Here is a 17,396-nt window from a genome sequence, read left to right on the forward strand (position 1 = left end):
ATGGACAACCTCCCCATCACCTCAGCAGCTGCCCTTCGTGGGGGTCCCGCAGCCCTCCCTCTTCCCCCGTTCCTATCCCCAGGGAGCAAGAAGAGCCCCGGGAGGAGCCTGAGGAGGACGCGGCACGTTCATCGACTTCCAGCCGTGGCAGGGAACGCTCCCCTGGGCGGCCACAGCGACCCGCAAAGAGGAGGGCTGGCAGCCCCAAAGCCTCTTCTCCAGCCAAGAAGAGGCCACCCCGCCGGCAGCACTAGAAGAACGGCCCAGGCGCTGCCAAAACCAGGGCTGGGCCAGCAGCTGGGGCGCGTGCCAGCCCTCAAGGGCTTCTGACCCTCTGAGTTGAATGAGAGACAGTAAAAGAAAATAAAGGCCTGAAAACTGTGGAAAAAGTCTCAGTGTCGTTGACAGCGCCGGTGGCGTTGCTATCCCCACCCGTACTGCTTGCTCCCCCTTTTCCTGGGGCTGTGCTCAGCATTTCCTGGGCAGTCAAACACTGGAACAGCCTTCCTAGAGAGGTGGTCAATGCCCCATGTCTGTCGGTGTTTCAGAGGCATTTGGACAATGCTCTTAACATGCTTTAACTTTAGGTCAGCCCTTGAGTGGTTGGGCAGTTGGACTAGATGATCATTGTTGGTCCCTTCCGACTCCTCTCCTCTCCTCTCCTCTCCTCTCCTCTCCTCTCCTCTCCTCTCCTCTCCTCTCCTCTCCTCTCCTCTCCTCTCCTCTCCTCTCCTCTCCTCTCCTCTCCTCTCCTCTCCTCTCCTCTCCTCTCCTCTCCTCTCCTCTCCTCTCCCCTCCTCTCCCTCCCCTCCCCTCCCCTCCCCTCCCCTCCCCTCCCCTCCCCTCTCCTCTCCTCTCCTCTCCTCTCCTCTCCTCTCCTCTCCTCTCCTCTCCTCTCCTCTCCTCTCCTCTCCTCTCCTCTCCTCTCCTCTCCTCTCCTCTCCTCTCCTCTCCTCTCCTCTCCTCTCCTCTCCTCTCCTCTCCTCTCCTCTCCTCTCCCCTCCCCTCCCCTCCCCTCCCCTCCCCTCCCCTCCCCTCCCCTCCCCTCCCCTCCCCTCCCCTCCCCTCCCCTCTCCTCTCCTCTCCTCTCCTCTCCTCTCCTCTCCTCTCCTCTCCTCTCCTCTCCTCTCCTCTCCTCTCCTCTCCTCTCCTCTCCTCTCCTCTCCTCTCCTCTCCTCTCCTCTCCTCTCCTCTCCTCTCCTCTCCTCTCCTCTCCCCTCCCCTCCCCTCCCATCCCCTCCCCTCCCCTCCCCTCCCCTCCCCTCCCCTCTGTCTTCTGTTTTTTTTCCTTTAGTTTCAACAAGCGAGAAACCCAAGCAAACAATAGAGGAACATACAAACCCACGTTTCTTCCCCCTGCCCTCCCCCCCCGTAAAAATTCTGACAATTTGTTAAAGGAAATTAATGGATGTATTGTGCAATATAACTGTTGCTCTTGCTGACTGCATTGAAATCAGCATTTCCGATATTATAGAGTCAGCGACACTCAGCTGCGCAGGTAAGCAAAGCGAGAAAAGGAATTCTGTCACTACTTTCCCATGACAGGCAGATGTTCAGCCATCTCCAGGAAAGTAGGGCTTCACCATGTGTTACATGGGAAGACAAATGCCATCACTCCACAGCACCCCCCCTTCCTCCCTCTCCCCCCACATTTGTATTGCTGAGCATGGTGTCGTACGGTCTGGAAGAGGAGGGTGAGCAGAGAGTGGAGATTGTACCTTTGTTATAACTAAGGAATAAAAAGGGAATCAAAATGAGAAATGAAACTGAAATTAATGAAGCCCTGCCCCTATTATGGTTAAAAGTTTAATATTAACTATACTGGGTTTAGAGAAACAGGGTTTTGAAGGATGAACCAGAGAGTGAGGAGTCTTAAGAATAGCTAACGAGCTGTGAAAGGCTGCTGAGGTTGCTGAAAGAAATGGGTAACTAGGGTAATCCCGGCAGGGAAAGACTGTGACCACGGACTCACAGACCACCTGCCCCAGTTATCCCCCAGACTCAAAAGGTGAAGAAACTGAGCGTGCGTACTAAATTACATGCTGGACGAAGAGACTTTGACCAATCATTTAACTGAATAGCAACGCATGTGTATTAGGAAGGTGAAGATGGTCATGTGAAGCGTATAAACAACTGTCGATTTGTGAACGAGGTGTGCTGTCTGGGGACAGAGACCCGTATTTGCGCAAACCTGCAATAAAACAGCTCTGCTCTGTGTGTATATTGGCATACCGTGCACCAGGGAAACGAACCCCAGGTTTTGGGACAACAGAGAGAGTTAATTGGCTTTGCAGCAGCTGGTCTGGGGCTGTGGTCTGGATTTGTGCTGAAAACAGTGTTGGTAACACAGGGGTGTTGTAGCTACTACGGAGCAGTGCTCACACAGAGTCAGGGCCTTTTCCGCTTCTCACGCTGCTTCACGTCGTGCAGCGAGTATGTGCAAGCACAGACGCAGTCTTTAGGACCTCACTGCATGAAATGCTGAATATCCACAACTTCCTTTGGCCCCTCTTTGGGGCCCTGAGGACAGAGACAGCCAGGCTGCAGGGGATGAAGTAAGCTAACAGGGGATGCAGCTGAGATCTGGAAAACACACATGTATTTTTATGATTTATTGGTAATTATGCCTTAAAACATAGCTCATAAAAACCATTTCAACTGTCAAATTTTCAGAAACATATTAAATAGCATACTTCTTAAATTTCCATTTTTTATCAGTCTTGAAACGTGTCCTGGGTTTGGCCAGGACAGGGTTAATTTTCACCGGACTCCAGGAAGGGGCACAGCCAGGGGGGTGGGGGCTGACCCCACCTGGCCAAACAGAGCCCGGTATTCCATACCATGTGCCCTCATTCTGGGTTCCGGTGGGGGGGGCAGCGCGGCGGGAACGCTCTCGTGGCTCGGGAGCGTGCGGCGCCGGTGCGGTCCGAGAGAGCGGGTCTGTTTTTGTCGTGTTTTCTCCTTATCTGTATCATTGTTGTTCCTGTTTCCCTCTGTTTGCTGTTCAGTTAAACTGACCTTATCCCGACCCACCGGTTTCTGCCTCTTTCTTTCCATTCTCCTCCGCACCCCAGCGGGGGGAGGGGCGGCCGCGTGGCGCTTTTGTTGCCGGCGGCAGCTGAAACCAAAACAAAACGTTATAGTGTACTTCCTTCATCCTATTTTTGACCTTGCAATTTAATTATCCATTGATCTACAGTTGATCATTTCCTTATTTCAATTTAGATTGTTTTTGTCGACTGACACGCTTCACCACTTTCTCCTGTCTGCATAGCATTCTCCTATTCACTTCCACATATTCTTGGCTCTGTTGTCAAAAGAGATATACAGAACATTTTGTGCACAACTTATTAGAGCAGAACTATGTGCTCTTTCAGAAACATCTGAAGAAGTAAGCTTTCAACGAGAAACAAAAGGTAGAGGTTGTAATCTCGGCTTTCAGAACAGCTGTAAAATGTAGTCATGGTCCTTAGGGTATCTTGTGAATGTTTTGTAGCCTGAGTCCTTTCAGGAATTTGGACCTCGGCTGATCATCGTTCAGCTATGGCAGATGCGCCACGAGCAATCAAAGAGAGAGGCAACGAGATCACACTCCCATGCTCTCTGCTGTGCTTTGTCTGGTGCTACAAGCCAAACCCCACTGCTTGGAGCTCCTGACTTGAAAGGCAGCTACATATTTCGCTCTCATATCAGTACTAGTGGGAAAAATTAGAAACCACGGGTTAGATCTACAGGCAAAATTACACGTGGTCAAAGAAACAAAACTATGAAGGGCTCTTTCAGACTCCTCAGCATTGCTTAGGATCTGGCAGGTTTGGGCCAGGGAGGTTTTAAGAGCACTTTTGCATTTCTGAGGTGGGGAGAGACAAGGATGCTTTTCCTAAAAAGATCAGATTGTAAAAATGCCTCTCAAACAGTTACCTGAATTGTTGTTTTGAACCTGGAGAATGTTTTTGCGTGTGGATTTCTTTTCTTCCAGGTTGCTGCATTGTACAAACCAGAAGTATATTTGTCTGTAGAAAAAACATACACATTGTTTCTTCATTTCAGCTACAGTTTCAGGAAAGACTGTCTTAGTCTGATATGGCAATTAAAAGTTACAGTAGCTGAAGTGTCAAAGAATGCATCAGGTGAATCGTACACCACCTCTGAGATACAAGCTCGTATGAAATACAGACATTCTCTCAAGTGCTTTATGAAATAGACACTCTCTCTGTCTAGCACTTAGCAGATCATCTGCCATCTTGCAGCATTTCCATCGGGCTCACAGGATGTTCCAGATGAGGCGATTCTGCCACGGACATCCTTGACTTGAGCCGAGTGACTGTTCCTGTGTTGAAAATCTTCCCAAAGGCATCAGCTGCTTTTAGATCAAAGGAATGCATAATCCAGTCTCCTCTTCTACCCCTACTTGTGAGAGTACTAGGTGCAAGGCAGCAGTCTGTTGTAGGGCTGGGCAGATGATTTTGCATCAGAGTGTGCTGCCTAATGACTAAGCATTTTCTGTAAAATTTAGTTAAAAATTAATATTATTAATACTTTGGATTTCTGTTAATTCCAGCTTAATTCTGTAAATTTGTATTCTTAATTCCACAAGAATCCTTATATTTTCAGTTTATATACAACAGGTAAGTATTACCGTAGCGTTCCGTTTGAGTCCCAAATCTCCTGTTTGTGTCAAGGTAACTCTTTTGTTCAGAGCATTTCCTGCCAGACGGCTCAGGTACTGCTGAAAAGAAAGGCAGTGAAAGCGGTAATGGTTGCTCTTCCGACAAAAAGGCCGATCCTCTTTTTTTTTTCAAATGCTCTATCCTTTTTGAACCTGGGAATTTGCTAAGATGTATTCTTCACATTGAGAATGTTCTCGCTGTAATCTCTATACCAATCTGTCCACATTTAATCAAAGCAAACATTCAAAGGTAGAAGAAGAAACCCACAACTGTTTGTCCCCGGAGACGAAGCAGTGATGTTGGGATTCATGCCACTGAACTTTATTCATCTGCAAGTGGGGTTTACTCTGTCTGAAGGAGGTTCCTTTCATTGGAAATTAGGACAGGGAGGCACCTCGAGACGGAGGTTCAACTCGGCTTAAGAGAGGCGACAGAAGTGGGCAAGACAAAACCACTTTCTTCACTTAAGACCTTTTGAATTATTTGCCACAAAATTTCTGATGAAGTGACAGATGGAGAACCACAATTATGCACAGAAACCATGGAAACGGAAAGTAGAAAGGCAAATACACCCCAAATTCTGTGCTGGACTGTGGGAAGATCTATTAGCAAGGTAAAAATAAAGGGAAAGATGTAAAATCATGCTTACACCTGAAACAGGTTGCCAAAAAGAAAGATATGAGACTTGGAATCCCATCCGTAGGTTTCTTGTCAAATTTATGACAAGGGACGTACTATCAAGGGGACAGTAGGCTATGCTGGAGATGGAAAAAAGGTGAAGGAAAATATCACCCTGGATGAATGGCAGGAAGAATGAATTCAGCCCTCTGTCCAACCTAAATAATGTGCAAAAATAATACTATAAATCACAAAATGTCACAATCCATTTGAATCGATAAGGGAGGTTTGAAGAAGATCCAAGCCCTTGTTAATTCAAGATATAAATAATGCTAAAAAATGAAACTACTCAGAAATCCATCACAATCAAAACTCCGGTGAAATCCTACTTGTGGAAAAAGACGGTGCAGAGCAAGGTCAATCCTTCCTCCCCTGCTGGGAGGAAAAGAGTTGAACAGCAAATGCTTCTTGAGAGGAAAATGAAATTCTCAGGCAAAACTACCTCCACTACTATTGCTATCAACAGTTAGAGTAAAATGAGAAGTTGAAGGCAGACTATTCTGAGATTTAGTCAATATTTCAAAAAAATGTATCACACTAAAGACGCTGTAAAACTTGGGGATCAGTATATTCGTGCACATCGACACATCATTTACCACAAGACATTCAGCAATGAGTAGCTGATGCCAAAATATATTCTTACCTCCATTGTCAAAGGGTCTACGATCTCTTCTGGGAACGCTCTCTGTTGTTCTTCTCTATGAGTGGGGGAGCAGTTCAGTGCAATTTGCTTGAACTTCTCGCTTTATACTCTTCTTTCTCTTTTGTTAGATATTTGCATCCTGCCTAGTGTTAACTGATGTCTAACTCTCATGCTCTCTAACAAAACACCTTAATACACAGGCTCAGGAAGACTATGGCTCCAAAGTAAAGAACCCGCTACAAATTACCTGCTCGTTGTTTAGCTTCTCACTTGTAACAAATGATATTTATGAATCCCGTCTGACCAAATTATATGGTGTTTTCAAGACACACGTCATTGTGGTACCTAAAACCTCAGAGAACTCCACTGGAGAAATGAATTGGGGAAAAATCTCTATCCTTTTCTCTGAATGTATCTGCATTTTCAGACTGACCCATTCGCAGCTGTGAACGCAACTGCCTCACCCACTGCTCTCCTCTGAGTGCAGAATCAATTGGATGTGCACGGGGCATTTTTTTTTTTTTTAGTGTAATCCTAAAGCAAGCAGAATCTTTAACAATGGCTTTGATTGTTATAGTTCATGCTGCAGCGTGAGAGCCTCTAGAACACGAAGAGTAAAGAATAACTCAAAATGGTGGAGTTTAATGCATGCATCTTCAGTTATTTGATTTACCACATGATGTTAAGCAAGGACAAGCTGATGTTACAGCGTATTACCTCTATTTTGAAAGGATTTACGATTTATTCTGGGAATACTCTCTGCTGGTCCTCTCCTTCTGGAAATCTCTCCTTCTCTTTTTGTGTTCTTAAATTTTGGAGGAATCGCATTACCATCACCTGGAAGTGCAACAGAAAGAATGTTCTGTTTGTGTTGAAAATCGTTGCTATCCTGTTGGAAACCTGATCTCCCACTTCATACACAGATCTTCTTGGGTGGGACGTGGTTTTACATGTTAATTACTCTAAAAGTATCATTCCCCAAAAGGAGAGCAAAAAGAGTGTCTATATTGTCTCTAGCAGAAGAAATCTTGAAAGCAGTCTCAAAAATTGACTATAGACACACAGAGACCAGATACATCCTTCCTCTACACTGCGTGGGTGGTGTGTGGACCTCTCAGTCTAGGTCAGAATGTGGCCGAAATTCTGTACTTCTGCTTCTGTTTATGGCGTACTTCACAAAGGTTTACTTTTCTGTTTATGGATATTGCTGCAATCTATTTAGGAATATAATGCTGGATCAAATTTATTCTTGCCTATATTTGGGCATAAATAACTTAATACTCACCCACAGGGACAAAATCAAAAGCAACACAATACAGACAGGCATATCTGCGGCATTTTAAGAATCCTGCATATGCAGGAACCCACCTGTAGAGCCACTGAACTTTGGCTCTTGGTTGACAGGGACAGAGCGATAGACAACATACACGGATCTTCGAGGCTCTGAAGGATTAAAATAACTCTTTCTTCCAGTTTTTCTCAGAGAAAGAGTGTCATCACCATCACTTTGACCCCTTGGTTGGTAAGGTGGTTTTCCCCTGGGGTCTGAAGTGTGAATTCCTAAAAGTGAAAACACAGACAATAATGTTGTGCTGTTACTCAACGTTTGACGCACTGCAGGAGACTGGAGGCTGGAAGACAAGGTTAAAAAACTGTTCTTTGTGGATAGTCCAATCCAAATACGGATTGTTCATATTTGACCCTAAGTACAGAAGTTACCTCAGTGGTGCTAAATCATCTAACAGTTTAGTACAGAAAAATGAATAAGCCAACTTCTTTCCTGAAATAGCTTTGCCTGTTCCTGTATTAGGTGAGTTTCTTGGCTCCTCAGAAATCCATTTCTTTTCCTTGACTTCTTTACTGTGATGGCTCTTTGCCAGCTCAGTCGGGTTTCTTTCTGAGGGATTACAATAACACATAGTTATGTTTTTAAAAAGCACACAAAATTTTCTGATTCCAAAATGCTACAGCTTTTTCGCGAGCCTAGTCTCCCACTTCATGCACAGGTGTTCTTGGGTGGAACGTGGGTTTACATGTTAATTACTCTAAAAGTATCACTTCCCAAAAGGACAGCAAAAGTGGCTAAATATCTTCTAGCAGAGGAAATCTTGAAAGCAATCTCAAAAATTGACTATAGACACACAGAGACCAGATACATTCTTCCTCTACCATGTGTGGATGGTGTGTGGACCTCTGGGCCATCCAGGGTTGAGCCCGTGTAGACCAATGCACTCTGAAGTACACCTTCTGGCTGTGCTATGAATTTCTTCTTCTGTCTGTAGCATCTAGGGACATCCTGGACATGGGCAGCGCGTGAACGTAACAAAATGCTGGAAATGGTGAGTCTAAATTTGGGATGGCATTGGTTGCGTAGGGAAGCACACTTCACACTACAAACAGAACTTGACAAGGCGACTTGCAGTATAAAGCAGCCACAGCGCTCTTCTCCTGGCCCCTCTGCTCTGCAGGAAGACGTGGCTTTGCCTGCTCTGCCTTTTCTCCCGCTAAGGTAAATAAGCACTTTTGGTTCCTCTCAGTTCAGGCCAGAATGCGGCCGAAATGCGGTAGTTTAAAGCCAAAATCTGTCCTTTTTTTCTTTTTTACTCCAAAACCGCAAAGTAATTGTGACATGACAAATATATTCTAGAGTTCTCTTGTGAAAAAGATGAAGTCTATGCATCATGGTAATTAGGTGTAGGTATTTTAATTTGCTGTATGGGACTAGTTTTTAAGTGAACTTGATCAAGTGTCATGCTCTTTCCTTGACCCAATTCTTACTGGTTCTATTTAGGCTCATGTTTGGTGAGATACCCCCTACATTCAAATCTGTTTTACTTGATGGAAGTGGAAAGGGCACGGGCCGCCACAGGATCAAATGTGTGGGCGTCAAAGATTTTGGGTGCTCGGAACTGATCCTGCTCACAGGGAATCTAACAGATGATGCAACCTGGGTAAAAGAAGCAGAACTGGACTATAACGTCCAACAACTGCTGCCGTGTTGCAGTGAAAGAAATCACACTGTTAATGGAAAATTTCACTTCAGGTTGGGTTTATGCCAAGTACATAACATCCACCACACTTGCAGAGGAACAACAATATCTCGTCTAAAAATTAGGAAATGTACAATAATCAAGTACCTTTCCCATTGGAATACTTTGATGCAGTTGGTTCTTTTTCCCGAAGTAGTCTCTCTAAGAAAATACCTTAATACACAGGCTCAGGAAGACTATGGCTCCAAAGTAAAGCACCAGCCACAAATTACCTGCTCCTTCTTTAGCTTCTCACTATTTATGAATCCTGTCTGATCAGATCAGATGGTGTTTTCAAGATACATGTCATCATGGTACCTAAAACCTCAGAGAACTCAACTGAAGAAATGTTTTGGAGAAACATCTCTACAAATAAGCACTTTTGGTTCCTCTCAGTTCCAGCCAGAATGTGGCAGAAATTCTGTACTGCTGCTTCCATTTATGGGGTACTTTAAAGCCAAAACAATCCGAAATCCATCACAATCAAAACTCCACTGCAAAAAAAAACCCTCTACTGCAAAACCACTTCTACTACTATCAATATCTAGAGTAAAATGAGAAGTTAGAAGCTGACCATTTGGAGATGTAATAACTCTTTCCAAAGAACAAATCAAATAATCCAATCCAAATATGGATATTTTCTATTTGACACTAAGAACACAACTTCATTAGGTAGAGCTAAACTGTGTAACACTTTAGTAGAGGAAGATGAATCAGCTGATTGTTTTCTCAAAATACCTTTGCCTGTTCCTGTAACAGGTGAATTTCTTGCCTCCTCAGAAATCCATTTCTTTTCCTCTACTTCTTTGCCGTGATGGTTCTTTACCAGCTCAGTAGGGTTTGTTTCTAAGGGATTAAAATAACACATAGTTACTTTCTTAAAAAGCACGCAAAATTTTCTGATCCAAAAACGCTATACGGTGTTTTCAAAGCCTGTTCTCCCACTGCATACACAGGTCTTCTTGGGTGGAATGTGGGTTTACATGTTCATTATTGCGTAAAGCATCATTCCCCAAAAGGAAAAAGAAGTGGCTATATTTGCTCTAGAAAATTTCATGGTTGCAAAATCTTGACTGCAATCTCAAAATGGACTATAAACACAAAGACCACCCTACTTTGAACTCGTACAATTGCTTTGACCAGTTCCACTCAGAATGTTTCTCATTATCAATGAGAAAGTCTTCAGGAATACTGTATTGAGGGCGGACAGTTTAAAACTACAAATGTTTGCTTTAATCCACATATACATTTGTAATAACTAAGAATCCAAAGTTGCATGCAAATTATCTGTGTCACAGGGCGAACAAATCCTTTTATTCCATATTTATTATGTGATTATTCCAAAGAATAAATTGCATAATCCAATCCAAATATGGATCGTTTCCGTTTGACACGAAGAACAGAAATTAACTAGGTAGTGCTAAATCACCTAACAGCTCAGTACAGAAAAATTAATAAGCCAGCCATTGATTACCTCCATTTGCAAAGGATCTACGATCTGTTCTGGGCATACTCTCTGTTGTTCCTCTCCTTCCGGAACTCTCTCCTTCTCTTTCTGTATTATTCACTTTTGCAGGAATTGTGTTACTGTCAGCTGCAAAGGCAACAGAAAGAATGTTTGAGCTGCCCTTGTGCAAGCGCAGTGAATGGCACTGCCATTCTCTTCCTCCCACCTCTACGAGCCAGGGGAGTAGTTTAGGCCAATTTGCTGGAACTTCTCGCTTTATATTCTTCTTTCTCTTTTCTTAGTTATTTGGATCCTGTCTAGTGTTAACCGATGTCTAACCCTCATGCTCTCCAAGAAAATACCATAATACACAGGCTCAGGAAGACTATGGCTCCAAAGTAAAGAAAATTTCTCCATTCCCATGTTTTCTTAACATATCATCCACCTCAAATGTGTTTTATATAAAACGGTATTATCAAAAGTTTATCCCAGACATTTACACAACCTGAATAATAATACTCTTTTTTATTACAAGTAGCAGGTCATATTTCTGCCCAACAGTTCTTCCTGACTGATTTTTAGATGACTCTGTCATGTTCTTGCAGGAAGAGCATAACTCTCTCTCCTAAAATGGAATTATGCTATTACTTAGTCAGTAAAAACACTAATACGGAAATTTTTAAGTCGTGCCACTTGGTCAAGAACAAAGGGGAAACATAATAAGGGAGGTAAGTATTTATTCATCAGTATTTCTTTGACCTTAATCATGTTGGATAAAGCCCAACATTCAAAACAAAATGGAACACCTTTGTTAATGTCTTTTACTGGACACTTCAAGGGCGTATGTACTTAATCTAAGTTTAGTTATAGAAAAGCTTGATGTATCACTACATGTCGTCATCTAGACACACAAGACAGCCAGCAGAGAGCGCGGAGCACCTCTGGGAAAGGGATTCATCTCCCATTTCTTTGGCGCTATCTTATGATGCAATAAGTAGCCCCACAAGAGTGCCTGTCTCTCTCCATTTCCAGCAGAAGCTCTGGATGAGAAATTTAAATGAGATTTCTAACCTTAGGATAGTTAAAATTAGACTACAAATATCTTGATCTCGAAGAAAAATTATAAAAATTATATAAACTACTTGTTGTATCTCAGGAGAGTATGCATAGGGTTAATAGCCCGTTTCTTCCTTCCATTTACAATCGACACAGGTAGTCGCCACCTGTGGGACACCATATATATATATATATATATATATATACACACACATATATATGGGGAAAAATAAATGAAGAATTTTTATGCCCTTTGTAATATGTTATCCTTTATTGTACCGGAATTAAAAAAGTGGGAAGGAGGGGCAAACTGTGTATTTCTTTCTCCCTGAAATGGTAATTTTAAAAGTGGTAAACATTGTCCAGGAAGATGAAAAGTACTTGCCTTTCTGCAAGTCTCGTCTGGTAGCTTCCAAGGGTGCTAGCCGATTTCCCCAAGGTGAAGACACAGCTTTTGGTGATTGCTGGTTGTGGGGGTGCTGAATCCTGTAATACTCTCCTAAACATACCCCAAGAGGGAAAAACCCCCCCAACGTTTACTATATTGGCAACACTGCTCTTTAGGAAAGAGTGACTAACATCATACCAGATTTATAGCATATTTCCTTTACGGCTCTTTCCTCTTCAATATCTGCAGCAGGCCTAGGCACCCAATTAGAAACATCTGTAGGAAACAGACTTAAAAGATTAATAGACAGCTACAGAAAGACCTTCAACAATTCTCAATAATCAAACCTTTTGGTCACAATTCATGTTTTTCCTGACTGCACTTCCTGTTTCAGTGACTCTGGCTTACTCCGACTAAAGCTGAGGTAGGGAGCACTAACAGGCAGCCCTGCCAGCCAGCCTGCAGGGCAGGGGGAAAGTGAAAAGCAGCTTGGGGCTGCCTGAGAACTTGCACCATCATGGGCGGAGTGCACGCATGGGAGTAGGTTGTTCTCTCACTTTCACTCTCCGGGAACGTGCAATTCATTCCTTCTCTATGGACTGGTCATCCCAAAGTAAGACACAGGAAATGGATTAACTACATTTTAAAAAAACAAAAACAATGAAACTACATAAATAGATAAACGCATACATTCAGTTAAGCTAGTAAGAGTTTTGTATGGATTCCCTTTGCTAGATTTAAGAAGAACTTTCTGTAATAAAATGAGACTGCCTACAGAGTTAAGGAAATGACTAGAACAAATTATTTAAGTTAAAGTCACACAACTACTTTTTGTACACTGACCTGAGAATTCTCCTTCAGCGAGGAGTGTGTTCAGGCCCTGTTCAGAAATTTGTTTCCCAGAAAAGAAGTGCCTCCTAAACTCGTAATTTTGTCCCCAAATGTTGAGAAATTTCAAAGAGTCTTTGACAACCATCTGAACTGTGGCTCACATTTTAAACTCTATGTAACAAACAAAAGGTATGTGCATTATACCGCTGCTGAAATACACAGCTAGGCGTTTCACAGGAGTTAGAAGATGTTGCCTCACTCACATCTGGTGGCTACCAGTTCCAGTGTTTTGCAGAACAGCTGGGAACTGTTTCAAAACCTTGTCAACAACTCTTTTCTAAAAATGGAAGCGTGCTTATAAGAAATCAGTGGTGAAGCACATTGCAAGAGTCAAAGAAACCCATCCTACTTCCTTGTAAAAGAAAGAAAAAAAGTGCTTACCGTTCTCTTCCTCCTCATCATCCTCTTCATCGTCCTCGTCGTCGTTGAGGTTTATAATCAGTGGAGGGTGAACTGGTAGGACAATATTCTCTTGATGTCTGAGTGATTCTAGATGGGGGGCTGGAGGCCGAGTCCCCCCTTGGACAACCTGTTGCACTGGGGCACCTGCAGAAAAGACATTAGATTCATTTTGTTGGGAGGGAACTCGAATATCAAGTCCAGGTTCAGAGCAGCAGGTATAGTTATCCTGCTGAGGGAGTCATTAAGTAGACCGATTGTGCCTTTTAGGACAAATCTTCTGCCGAGGTTGGCAAAAGAGCACCTTGCAAGTACAGAAAGCGTGAAAACACAGATAGATACTGACAACACAGGGAAAGGTGTGATTAGGAATTCCTGGGCTGAAGTGAGTAAATGAGTTGAGGACCCCGCCTGTGAAAATACTGTCAACATGCTGAAGAGTAGGCAGGCAGGTATCCCTCCCCATGGCATCACTTTTGAAGAATTTAGCAGTGCTAAGCACAGGATTACCCATTCTGAGCTTGTGGACATCTTTTTACCATCAATTTTCGGAATCACAACTCTCTCTACAAAGTACAAAATGTAGATTTTGAGAAAGAAGACGAAGTTCATGAAAATAATTGACACTTAAGGAGAAGAAAATCAGAAAAGATATTCTTTTCCATCAAAATTTCTATCTACACGTAATGTTTGCAGCAAAACTATTCCAGACCTGGGATAGCATTTTCGGAGAGCCAGGAAATGCAAGTGACTGAAAATAAAAATGATGAAGAATTCTGAGTCTATTTGTATGGTTCGAGGTGACCAATTTGCAACTACAATCAGGATTCCGATTATATAATATAATCATTATTCAACTAATAATATTGAAGTTTGATATGTTTTCCAGTGTTAAAGAAGTAAGATGAAGCATGGGCATTTTCTTGTAGTCCACTTGTAGTTATTCTTGTGCATCTCTTGCTTGCCTACGAGCACCACGTGTCTCATACTAAACCCGTTTTAGTAACACTCCTGCAGACCAGAGTGGTTGTCTCTCACGCAAGAGACAGTAAGATGCAACACTTTCACTTGACAGATGAGTAACATGACAGCTAAAAAAATACCTATGGCAACCCTCTTCAAATGCCAATACAATTCCTTTCTTTGCCTTGGACTTGCTGGGATAGCAGATCACCCCTGACTGGTTTGCCACGGCACCCTTCTTGGCCTTAATATATATTACATAAGCACTGGGACTAAGCACCGGAGGGACATTTTTGTGTATTTACTTACTCTAATGAACAAATTGCTCAGAAAATAGTTTTACTCACTGTTACTAGGTGGCAAAAACTGTCCATTAATGTTGCGAGGCTTGCTGTGATGGAAGGCACAGCTGATCCTCACGCAGCCTGAGCGTTGTGTTTCCCACCAACAGGGGATGTTGCTGTACTTTTGCTGCAGGAGAAGACAGGTTTCTGATATTGTAAATTAAGAATGAAAATGGACTAAATGGATTAGCACACGCTGTACTGCTGTGCACATGTGACTAAGATTTTGTGGGACCACGTTCTGATATTTTAGAACATTTAAAGACATCTTTACAGTTGTCTCAAGCTCCAGATACCTCAAAAGATATCTTGAGTTAGGTCAGGGGAGCTTGTGAGATGTCATATTGCAGGCACGCTGGGGTCTGGAGCCAAAGCCCGTCTCCCAGGCACTAACGCCTAAATCACCAGTGCTGGAACGGGTGCAATAATGAGAAGCCCTCCAGCCACCCTGGATTTTCACCAGATGGAATTTAAGTATTTCTGGGAAGGACAAACCCATTTGGAAGGGCTTTGTTTGAAATAACTGATTTCACAGAAATTCAGGTAGTCCCTACAAGCAGAAATGATAAACATGGTCTATTTATTGCAAATCAATATAATGTTGATTCAATCAGAAAGTGATGAGTGATCTTTATGTGTGATTTTAACTCCTGTGTTCCTTGATTATCTGAGCCCAGTTCACAGGAGAAATTGTCCACAGTGTACACGACCCATAGCTCTTCTCATCACTTCTGAAAGTCACGTATTTGGTCTACAGATGTGGCCATGACTCAGACAGAGTGACGTATCAGTCTGTGACTTTACACAGTAAAGCTCCCTTTCTACACGGATACATCAAGAAAAGTGAGGATACCGACCACTCTGAAGTCTACAGCACTTACCTGTGCATAGGGAGAACGCAGATGGAAATAGCGCTCCTTCCCAACTGCAGCCATTTTCACCCTTTTGGATTCCCCATCACTCTCTCAATACCTGCAGAACAGATGGGAAAATATTAAAGCCATCAACATTCAGGCAAATTGTAATCTCATCCTCAAAGCGGTCATTTTCTTGCAAAAACTGGACCTTCAGAATCCTAGCTCTGCTACTTTTGTGAAACAAAACCCCAACTGGCAGCCAAACACCCTTAAACAGAGGAGCTCCTACCTTCTCTAGCTTTGTTGCATCAACAATTGGCAGTTGCTAGCCAGTATAGAATGTTATGGTTCCAAAGTTCTCAACCGCTCCTGCAGCTGGTGGCACCGCCATCTTGGTGCTACGTGACCTGTCCAGCTTGAACATCTTCCTGTCTCTCCATTGCTTCAAAGTCAAGTACGGAAAATCAGACCATTTGGAAGAGATTCTCATGCCGGTGTTTCTTTAACATAAAATGGAACAAATAAGCCCCAACTTCTTGCCGTAGGAACTGTGGTCTTTGAAACAAATCTTTGATACCCCATCTGACTACCTTTTTAACCAGAACCCTTGTGCCCAGTGTGGTTCTTTCCTGTGGTACCTCTCTCTGTGGCTGGAGAAACTGGCTGCTTCCTGTCAGTACGCCGTTAGCTGTTAACTGCCGCTGGGGCTCTCTCGAGGAGCCTGTCGGTCTGTTTGTAACCGAAGGATCAGCAGCCGGCTGGGGCACGCAGGGGAAGGAAAGTTCAGGAAAGCAGATGAGGGCCGTGAATAATGAACTGTCAGTGGGAGGGAGCAGGCAGAGGAAGAAAGTGTGAACTCTGCCCAGAGGTACCCGAAAAGGGGTTCTGTGTAGCTGTGCCCAAACGCGGCACAGAAGAAGGCGAGCTCAGCGAGACTTAATTCTGCCTTGGGTTGGTGTAGCAAGGTGGGGTGGTAGCGGTGGGGCTAAGGGGATGGCTTCTGTGAGAACCTGCTAGAACCTTCCGCCACGTCCAACAGAACCAGCGCCAGCTGGCTCCGAGACGGACCAGCTGCTGGCCAAGGCTGAGCCCGTCAGCGAGGTGGTAGCGCCTCTGTGATAATGTATTTAAAAATGTATTAAATACATGTATTTAATGCATAAAAAACTGCTGGGCAACAGCAGCGGGGAGAGGGGAGTGAGAATGTGTGAGAGTGTTCTCCGAAAAGCGGCTTCTTTTACCTGCTGTGCAATGAGCCAACCCTCACGCACTCAGCAGAGATCTGGTTTTATTCGGGCCTGGGTGCTCGGTGGACTTTCCACAGATCGAGCGCACGCAAGGCCGGCCTCTTTGTTGCGTTTCCTGTGTTCCTTCATGGAGGAGAATTTGTCTTTGATTCATCGGAGAGTGGAGACAGCCAAGATCTGCTGTCTCTACGCTTGGGTTACACCTTCACATCATTCTGGCCACGCGCTACTTGGCCAAAGGGACGGTGCTAAACACCAACCACACCCCTTTCTGCTTTCCAGGGGAAGAACTTGTTCTGTCAGAGGAGAAACTGCCCTGCAGACAGGTGCGGAGCAGAGGTTCCCCTGCGGCCCGTGAGCAGCCCATGGCGAGGCAGGCTGTGCCCCTGCAGCCCAGGGAGGCCCGCGGCGGAGCAGATCCCCACCCGCAGCCTGGGGGGGCCCCCACGCCGGAGCAGCTTTGCTGTCAGGGCTGGTGACCCCCACGCCGGGGCAGGGGAGGAGCGTGAGGAGGAAGGAGCGGCAGAGACAGCCTGGGGCGAGCTGAGCGCAGGCGCCGCTCCGTGTCCAGGGAGGAGGCAGAGGGAAACCGGGAGTGAGCCTGAGCATTCAAGCTGACATTGCTTTGACACTGAGGTTTCCTTTCTCATCTCCACAGTCGGATTTCACCGGCCACAAACCGGTTTCCCCAGGCCCGGTCCGTGCTGCCCGTGAGGCTGAGGGGTGCGTGCTCTCTTCCCCCCCCCCCCCCATCTCGGCCCAGGGCCCTGTCGCTGCCCGTTCT

General features: G+C 44.5%; 1 protein-coding gene across 1 annotated transcript; it reads right to left on the reverse strand.

The window, feature by feature from the left end:
- Positions 1-3,722: 3,722 nt before the first annotated feature.
- Positions 3,723-15,443, reverse strand: LOC104336660 (uncharacterized protein C12orf50 homolog). Its single transcript, XM_075412151.1, has 10 exons — positions 15,390-15,443; positions 15,157-15,259; positions 14,512-14,655; positions 13,184-13,348; positions 12,110-12,187; positions 11,909-12,022; positions 10,495-10,614; positions 7,360-7,551; positions 3,922-4,013; positions 3,723-3,728 (listed from the first exon to the last, which is right to left on the reverse strand). Exons 1-10 carry the CDS (start codon positions 15,441-15,443, stop codon positions 3,723-3,725), a joined length of 1,068 nt encoding a protein of 355 aa, XP_075268266.1.
- Positions 15,444-17,396: the final 1,953 nt, after the last annotated feature.

The sequence above is a fragment of the Opisthocomus hoazin genome, unplaced genomic scaffold (genome assembly GCF_030867145.1).
Source record: "Opisthocomus hoazin isolate bOpiHoa1 unplaced genomic scaffold, bOpiHoa1.hap1 HAP1_SCAFFOLD_432, whole genome shotgun sequence".
NCBI classification, from domain to species: Eukaryota; Metazoa; Chordata; class Aves; order Opisthocomiformes; family Opisthocomidae; genus Opisthocomus; species Opisthocomus hoazin.

What these genes read in the sequence shown, in the direction of transcription:
- LOC104336660 (XM_075412151.1), bottom strand. Translation starts at nt 15,443, where the DNA reads ATGGCTGCAGTTGGGAAGGAGCGCTATTTCCATCTGCGTTCTCCCTAT. An exon ending in GTTTTTGCCACCTAGTAACA is followed by an intron (nt 13,349 to 14,511) that starts GTGAGTAAAACT and finishes TCTTTTCTGCAG; the next exon opens with GTGCCCCAGTGCAACAGGTT. An exon ending in AAAGTTCAGTGGCTCTACAG is followed by an intron (nt 4,014 to 7,359) that starts GTGGGTTCCTGC and finishes TTTTTTCTACAG; the next exon opens with ACAAATATACTTCTGGTTTG.